This window comes from Apodemus sylvaticus, chromosome 10 (assembly GCF_947179515.1).
Source record: "Apodemus sylvaticus chromosome 10, mApoSyl1.1, whole genome shotgun sequence".
Taxonomy (NCBI): domain Eukaryota; kingdom Metazoa; phylum Chordata; class Mammalia; order Rodentia; family Muridae; genus Apodemus; species Apodemus sylvaticus.
In genome coordinates this window covers 81695444-81703974 of record NC_067481.1, presented here as the reverse complement: position 1 = coordinate 81703974, position 8531 = coordinate 81695444, and the positions used below count along the sequence as shown (strand labels likewise).

Below are 8531 nucleotides of genomic sequence, written 5' to 3'. Positions count from 1 at the left end.
GGACAGACTCAGTTTCCCGTCAGTAGACACAAACCCAGATGCTAAACTCAAGCACTTCTCAAGCCAGAGCTCCAGTCCCCCACCCTGAGTGAGCAGCCTCCTGACCACGCTTCCCAGTGTGAGGTCCAGGATTCATCGAAGCAGGACACCCCGGACTCAAACAGTATGTGCAAAAGAAAAGGGTGTTTTATTCTGCAGCACGCCGAAACCCAGTATCCTGGCGTCTTCCATTTACCAAGATGGAGACACCCAAGTGAGCACACAGACCCAATTTAAAGCACTTTAGGGAAATTCCGGGAAAGGGTAGGTGACCTTTATCTTAATTGGTTGTCTCTATATCTAGGACAGTCTAGAACCATTGCTGGTGGGCTAGAAACTGTTGCTGGGGAAGCCTGGAAACCGTCGCTGTCTATGCCCTTGCCTCAAGCCAAGTGGCAGGGCAGATTCTGATTGGTTGCTCAAGGGGATTTTTCTAGAAACTGACTTGCCTGGACTTGTCCAGTTCTGGGAAACAGAAATTTAGACCTAGTCTCCTGGCTTGCTAGTTTGAAGCCTCTCTCATTGGATATCCTGTTCCAGTCCAGTACATGTGGGGAATTCCCTCCTGCCTGTCTATGAACCTTTGCTGTATCATAAACTACCATTTCCTTCCAGCCATTGGTCCTCATGGCTCCCTTTCGCCAGTGGATATGCTGGGGCTGAGAGAAGTTCCACAGCCAAGCTGAAATGGCTGCCTTGGGTGATTGTTGAAGAGCCCAGGGCTGCCATATTCTGGAGCCTGGAAGGGAGGGCCCTTCCTGATGGTGGAACCACCATCCCACCAAGAGTTAGGATAGGCTTGTCCTGTCTTGAAAATTCTGTCACCCATCTCAGACGAGTGCATCTATTATGATTACACCTTGTAAGGTCCCAACAGCAAACCAAGGCTCCATTCTGCCCAAGTTCACTCCAGGGATCCAGAGAGGTTATTAGGCTCCCTTACTGAACATAGGTGACGGGTTCCTTACAGGGGATGGGTACTCCTCTCCGCAACAGGCTACCTAGAAAGCCTTACCCAGCAGAGATGAGGGCTTCAGAATAGCCACACAGACGGAGTCTCCCTTCCCTAGTCGTCCAGGACCTAGATCCTTAGCCCCTCCCTGAAGTCATATGCAATTAAGGCCCCATCGAATACAACAGGTGACAGAGCTAGGCTGGGTCCTAAGGGTCCTGTGACCTTCCCTACCCCTTACACAAGGGAATAATCCTTTTGCACGTGGGCACGGCAAAACTCCCCAAAATTGCCAGTTGTTCGGGCTCAGAGGATATTTGTGCCTTGCACAACAGTGTCTTCTCACGTGTGTGTCTAGGTGTGTGTGTGTGTGTGTGTGTGTGTGTATGTGTGTGTGTGTGTGTGTGTGTGAGGTATGGGTGTGGTGTATGTGCACATGTGTGGCAGCCCCAGGATGATATGGGAGGGGGGTTCTGCCACATAAGTCTGTCTTACTTCCTTGAACCAGGATATCTCACTGAACCTGGAGGTAGGCTAGAGGGCGTGAAGTCCTAGAGATTCTCCAGTCTCTACTCCCGACAAAGCTGGAGTTACAGGGACAGTCAAGCCACACCCGGCTTTTCACTCAGTTGCTAAGGATTTGAACTCAAGTCTTCATAGTTGAGGAGCATTCTTACCCTCTCAGCCATTCCTTTACTTCCGATCTAGTGCCCTTAAAGGAGCCTTTAAAGAGCATGGCGGATGGCAGATGGAGCAAGAGGTCCGCAGAAGTGTGCCCCGGCGCTCCACCTGTGGCGGCTCCCGAGGACACAGCCCTGCATCCCACATTCAACATCCACACCTCTCTCTGCCACAGTAGAACCCTCGGGCACCTCAGGGCTAACATTTGGCCCCTGCAGTCATCCCGAGCGTTTTCCTACTCCGATTCAGGCAGGGGTGGCCCTAAGACTCCCGGAAACAGAAACAAAGCAACTCTAGAGCTAGCAATGGTGAACCACGGACCACGTTTATTGGTGGGTTGTAGCCCCTCCGAGCCCAGCCTGGTGGCTCAAGCCAGCCTCTTGCTTATGCGCTCGTAAGTCACATCCCCGATGGTGGAGTTCTGAAAGAAGAAACCAGACCAGAGGGAGTCAGTGTGTCATCAGCCACCATCGCCAGCACTGGGTGGATGCAAGGCAGGCGCACTGCTTTCTGGGCCTTAGATTCCCTGTCAGTTACAGGAGTCATGCCGCAGAGAAAATGTGGTAAACTGCTGAGCGGGGGCCAGAATGGCGGGCTGCAGGCATGTTAACCCCTATGCTATCACAGTTCTTTTTGACCGCTGCATGCCAGGCCCCTTTCCACACTATTCCATCTCTAATTCCCAAGAATTCTATCTCTAATCCCCTTACACGGTCCCACAGACCTACGTGGTTGTTCCCATCGTACAGAGGAACAAACTGAGGGTTGGCTCAGTGTTTGAAGATTAAGTCTTGTGGACACAAACCTGCTGCTCTGCGTCCCCTGCCCTCGGTTCTCCCTGCACACCCCAGGCCTGGGAACATTGCTTTGGAAATCAGAACCCACAGACTGGCATTTCATTAAAAACTGTTCAAGGCTACTCCCACCGGGCTAGCTTTCACCCAGAGCAGAAGATACTAACTTCGATTCTTTTCCTATGTGTGTGGATGGAAACAGCGTGCATGTGGATGTCAGACAACAGCGGGCAACCAGGAGTTAGTGCTCGCCTGTCCATCATGTGGGTCTCAGGAATTGAACTCGGATCCTCGGATTTGGCAGCAAGCCCCTCTACCCTTTGGCCCACCTTGGTTCTTTTTATTTTTCCTTGTCAATGCTTCAACACCACTTTGTTGGTTTTCTAATTCTTATTTGCTTTTGACAGCATTAAGGGTTGAACCTCATGCAGGTAGGCACACACTTTCCACTAAGATATATCCCCTGACCTCTGTGTGTGTGTGTGTGTGTGTGTGTGTGTCTGTGTCTGTGTGTCTGTGTGTGATTTTGGGGGTCATTGTCTCACTCTAGTCCAGGCTGACTTGAAATTCAAGATCCTCCTGGCTTGGCCTCCTGAGTGTTGGGATTGAAGGCATTTGCCACCATGATTAGATGTATTTTTTTATTCTACGAGAAAAGAAACATGACAGTGTGGTAGAGCCTCACTGATCCTCTAGGAGAGGCTGAGAACGTCCTCTGGATGTCAGCTGGTATAGCCTTGCCTCCGACATGTACTAGCTGTGTGAACTGGGGCAAGCCACAGGCTGTCCTTGAGCCTCACCAAGTGGCTCTCTAAAATAGAAATAGTACGAACTTTGGTACACTCACCTCCACCAACTTGTCACCCACGATCTCCGAAGTCTGGTGATAGTTGGGGAAGTCTGCCACCACCTTGCCACCCTCCATCTTCACGATAGCCTGAGAGAGAGAGAGAGAGAGAGAGAGAGAGAGAGAGAGAGAGAGAGGAAGCATTGAATATGAAGCCTCCAGTCATGGCCTAATGATTCTGATTTGGCATCTCTTAGGTTGTTTTAAAAATAACACACGTAGGGCTGGCTCGGTTGACAGAGTGATTGCCTGCCATGCCCAAGGGTCTCAAAAGCAAGGGGAAGGGAGGGTAGTGGGGAGATTGCTGCGCGGGTAAAGAGACTGGAGTTTGGATCCCCAGCACTGACATTAAAAAAAAAAAGCTGGTCATGGCAGTGTGTCTAGTAGTCTAACACTACCCCCATACCACACCACCCTCTCTGGGGGACATAGATGATCAATAGATGACAGATAGAAGATAGAGAGATAGATAGATGATAAACTGGGAGATGATGATGATGATAGATAGATAGATAGATAGATAGATAGATAGATAGATAGATAGATTGGGAGATGATAGATAGATAGATAGATAGATAGGAAGATAGATAGATAGGAAGATGATAGATAGATAATGATGATGTGATAGATAGATAAATAGGTAGATAGATAGATAGATAGATAGATAGATAGATAGATAGATAGATAGATAGATAGGAAGATGATAGATAATGATGATGTGATAGATAGATAAATAGGTAGATAGATAGATAGATAGATAGATAGATAGATAGATAGATAGATAGGAAGATGATAGATAATGATGATGTGATAGATAGATAAATAGGTAGATAGATAGATAGATAGATAGATAGATAGATAGATAGATAGATAGATAGATAAATGATAGATTGGGAGATTATGATAGATAGATAGATAGATAGATAGATAGATAGATAGATAGATAGATAGATAGATAGACAGACAGACAGATAGATAGGGAGATTATGATAGATAAGATAGATAGATAGATAGATAGATAGATAGATAGATAGATAGATAGATAGACAGGTAGATAATAGATTGGGAGATGATAGATAGACCTTTAAGTAAGTGTCTGAGGTGAGTTATGTTAAATGCTCAGCATTTTTCTTTTCTTTTTTCTTTTTTCTTTTTTCTTTCTTTTTTCTTTTTTCTTTCTTTCTTCCTTCCTTCCTTCCTTCCTTCCTTCCTTCCTTCCTTCCTTCCTTCCTTCCTTCCTTTCTTTCTTTCTTTCTTTCTTTCTTTCTTTCTTTCTTTCTTTCTTTCTTTCTTTCTCTCTCTCTCTCTCTCTCTCTTTCCTTGTTTCTTGAAACAGGATTTTTCTGTGTATCTCTGGCTGTCCCAGAACCATGCAGATCAGACTGGCCTGGAACTCTGTCCCCCAAGTCCTGGGATTAATGCTGTGCACTGCCACCCCATCATACCAGCCATTTGCTCTGTCTCAGTTTTGTGTTTCCCGCTGCTGGCTGCCATTACCCAGCAGAAACATTAAATTACCGAGTAAGAACGCTTTTCATGCTGAAGGCTCAACCTGGGGAGCAGAGGGGTCATATCTGAAATAGAGTAGCCAACTTCTGTCTTGGGGAGACAGGGAAGGGCAGCCAGGGGTCTCTCACCTTGAACTTCTTGCCCCCCATGGTCTGCATTTCACATTCTTTGCCAATGGTGAACTTGTTGCTTATAATGTTGCCCCCAGAGTAAGACTGGGACCAGGTGAAGTCCTGTCCATCCTGCTGGACCTCTGTGATGATCTTGAAGTTACGTGCCCTTTCAATCACGTCTCCTGGAAGACCTGGGCCCAGGGACAAACAGAGAACACACGGGATCTACGTATAGCCCTGGGATTTGGGGAGGGAGATTTCCTCCCCAGAGGCAGGCTCGCCTGCAGGTGATTGAGACAGACAGCACATGCTTCAAAGCCCAGCTCTGCTGTGAGACCAGTGCTTGAGTAGAACACCATCTCACTATGGTTGCATTCACAAAATGGTGACAGTAAGGTCCAGAGCTGATATGATGTGGTCCTATCTCTCACAGCTCCTCCCAACTATTTGGTGCTCTTCAATAACAGCAAATTGTGAGGGCTTGGGAGATGGCTCAGCAGTTAAAAGCACTTGTTCCAGAGGACCTGGGTTCAATTCCCAGCACCCACATGACTCCTCACAACCTTCTGTAACACTGGTAAGCAGACATACATAGGAGAAAAGCACTTCTATACATAAAAACAATCTTAATTAAAAAATAACAAATCTTCCTACAGTAACATATCAATATTGCAAAAACTTGCCAAGCCCAGGAAGTTTTAGAATGAATGCAACCTTTCAGACTGAGTCTTCTAATGCTTCTATAAGATCTGGGGCTGGAGAGAGAACTCAAGAGTTAAGGACACTTACTGCTCTTGCAGAGCACCAGGAGTTGGTTCCCAGCACCCACATCCACATGGCAGTTTATAGCCATCTGTAACTCCAGCTGTAAGGAATCTAGTGCCCTCTTCTGACCTCTGGGGACCCCCAGGTGCTTACATACACACAGGCAAAACTCTAACAGATATAAAATAAAGGTAAATAAATCTTACACACACACACACCCCAAAGAAATGAAGACTCAGAAAAAAAAGTAACCTGTCCACAAGGCTTTACAGGACAGAGGGACAGGGCTCTGCTTTCAGGGCCACTCTGACACAGCAGAAGAACAAAGGACAAACGCCACAAGAGGATGGCCACGGGTCTCATGGAACTGGAAGCGCCCTTCCTTTTTTTTTTAAAGACAGTCCCAAGTGCCTTGAGCAGTGGATGACCTAGAACTTCTGACCTTCCTTCCACAGTCTCCTGAATGCTGGTATTATAGGCACACTCTACAATGCCTGGGTTACACAGTGCTAGTGTCATGCATGCTAGGCCGTTCTACCACCAGAGCTCCATCTGATCCTTGACAATTGCATAGCCTCAATGCTAGTGCACTGAAATGTTGATAGTCAAATCTACTCTCCCTTTGACATTTTGTAACTAACCAGTGTCAAAGGTCAACTCACAACAGACCATTGATAAAAGGCAAGCAGTAATAATAATAATAATAATAATAATAATAATAATAATAATAAACTGGTCTCTCTTCCCGAAATAGTACAGTAAGGGAAGAAAATAATTTGTTGATGAACTTGAGCTATGTGGATTGTCTTGTTAAACTCGGTGTCTACATTAACTCCTTGGTCATCTCTCCCTAGCAGGATATAGTGACACCATTCATCAAGAATGCCTCATCAAGAATATTGGGACAGTGAGCTGGAGAGATGGCATTTAAAAAAAATAAAAAATCAAAAACAAAACAACCCAAATACTGGGACAGCCTTTGCATGTAGCAGACATTCAATAACTTTGAGCGGGATTAGGGCTTAGGCTCAATTTGATGCAATGCTGACCTAGCACAAGTGAAGCCCCAGCTGTGGTCACCAACACTACATAAAACAAGACATGCATATGCCTGTAATCTCAGCACTCAGAGAGAGAGGCAAAGGGATCAAGATTTCAAAGTCATTCTCAGCTATATAGTGATTTTGAGGCCAGCTTAGACTACATGAGACCCTGCTTCTAACAACAACAACAACAATAAACATTTAAACGAATAAACATCAGATCTCCACTTCACCAGTTACTACTCTGTGGCCTTTAATGTTGACCCAACTTGTTTTAACCTCACACTTCCCATACATGAAGTAGAGATACTAAATTCTTTTAAGTCTTTTAAAATGAAAGGATGTGTTATAGCTTTGATTATCTTTAGAGACAGAACAGAGTGTTTGCTCAACAAAAGTGTGAATGGATGGATGGATGGATGGATGGATGGATGGATGGATGGATGGATGGTTGGATGGATGGTTGGCTGAACAAGTAGGTGGGTGGATGGATGGGTGGGTGGGTGGATGGATGGATGGATGGTTGGATGGATGGATGGACAGATAAGTGGGTGGATAGATGGATGAGTGGGTGGGTGGATAGACGGATGGATGGATGGATGGATGGATGGATGGATGGATGGATGGATGGATGGGTGTGTGGGAGGGTGGGTGGGTGGATGGATGGATGGATGGGTAGGTGGATGGATGGATGGATGGATGGATGGATGGATGGATGGATGGATGGGTGTGTGGGTGGGTGGGTGGGTGGATGGATGGATGGATGGATGGTTGGCTGAACGGGTAGGTGGGTGGATGGATGGGTGGGTGGGTGGATAGATGGATGGATGGATGGATGGATGGATGGATGGATGGATGAATGGATGTATGGGTGGGTGGGTGGGTGGATGGATGGATGGATGAGTAGGTGGATGGATGGATGGATGGATGGATGGATGGATGAGTTCTTTCCAACTTTACCCCAAGAGTTTGGGCTCCTATCCGAGAGCTGGTTATAAGCAGCCAGCCCCAGCGAAGGGATACAAAGAAGTTCACTCACCCAAGAGCTTCATGAACTCGTCGTAATTCTTCTCACTCTCCATTTCATATTTGCCACTGAAGGCCATAGTGCTGGAGGAGAGCTGGCAGCAGGGAGCAGCTGAGGAAGAAGGCTGGTACTGAGGAGTCTGGAGTCCCAGCTTATAAACACTCCCAACTGCCAAGGCTCAGCCCCAAAGTCACCCCACTTACCAGTCCGCCCCTAACTGGGAGGTGCTTGATGTTTTATGATGTGGGCAGGAGAAAACCCCAAGGGTTATTCACCTTGGGGAAAACCACCTACAGTCCCACTACCAGTCTCAGCAAGGCCAAGGCCAGGACGGCCACAGAGTGTGGTCATTCACCTCTCTGCTCATCCCTAAGCTCTCCTCAGCCTTCATTCACCAAGCCCTGTGCACTGAACTGTATGTGGCAATCCAGAAGAACGAGGCACAAGCCTTTCCCAGGGAGCACCCAGGGAGCACCCAGGGAGCACTCAGGCCAAGCCAGACCCAAGGCACACAAGTGCAGTCTGTAAGCTAGATGTGACAGGTGCCACTTTACACATGGGGCTCCTGTCTTTGGGGTGACAGATGCCAGCTTTGCTTGTGGGGTGGCTCCTGGGCCACACAACAGTAGCAATGCAAAAGCCCGCGTCAGCGTCTTCACCGTTACCACTCTTAATTACAAAGTTTCGCCTGGGCACTGTGGCTGACACCTATGATACTGGTACTTGGAAGGCCGGGGCTGGAGGATTGTCATAAGGCCAAG

At 47.1% G+C, this 8531-nt stretch overlaps 1 protein-coding gene across 1 annotated transcript; it reads right to left on the bottom strand.

Annotated features, from left to right (window-relative positions):
* Window positions 1-2008: 2008 nt before the first annotated feature.
* Fabp6 (fatty acid binding protein 6) lies at window positions 2009-7849 on the bottom strand. Its single transcript, XM_052195976.1, has 4 exons — window positions 7783-7849; window positions 4951-5126; window positions 3314-3403; window positions 2009-2093 (listed from the first exon to the last, which is right to left on the bottom strand). Exons 1-4 carry the CDS (start codon window positions 7847-7849, stop codon window positions 2040-2042), a joined length of 387 nt encoding a protein of 128 aa, XP_052051936.1. The 3' UTR covers window positions 2009-2039.
* Window positions 7850-8531: the final 682 nt, after the last annotated feature.

Excerpts from the sequence above, each read along its gene's own strand:
- Fabp6 (XM_052195976.1), bottom strand. The coding sequence starts at position 7,849 with ATGGCCTTCAGTGGCAAATATGAAATGGAGAGTGAGAAGAATTACGAC. Across the intron at positions 5,127-7,782 it reads CGAGTTCATGAAGCTCTTGG|GTCTTCCAGGAGACGTGATT; the intron begins GTGAGTGAACTT and ends CCCTGGGCCCAG. Across the intron at positions 3,404-4,950 it reads TGGGGGGCAAGAAGTTCAAG|GCTATCGTGAAGATGGAGGG; the intron begins GTGAGAGACCCC and ends TCTCTCTCTCAG.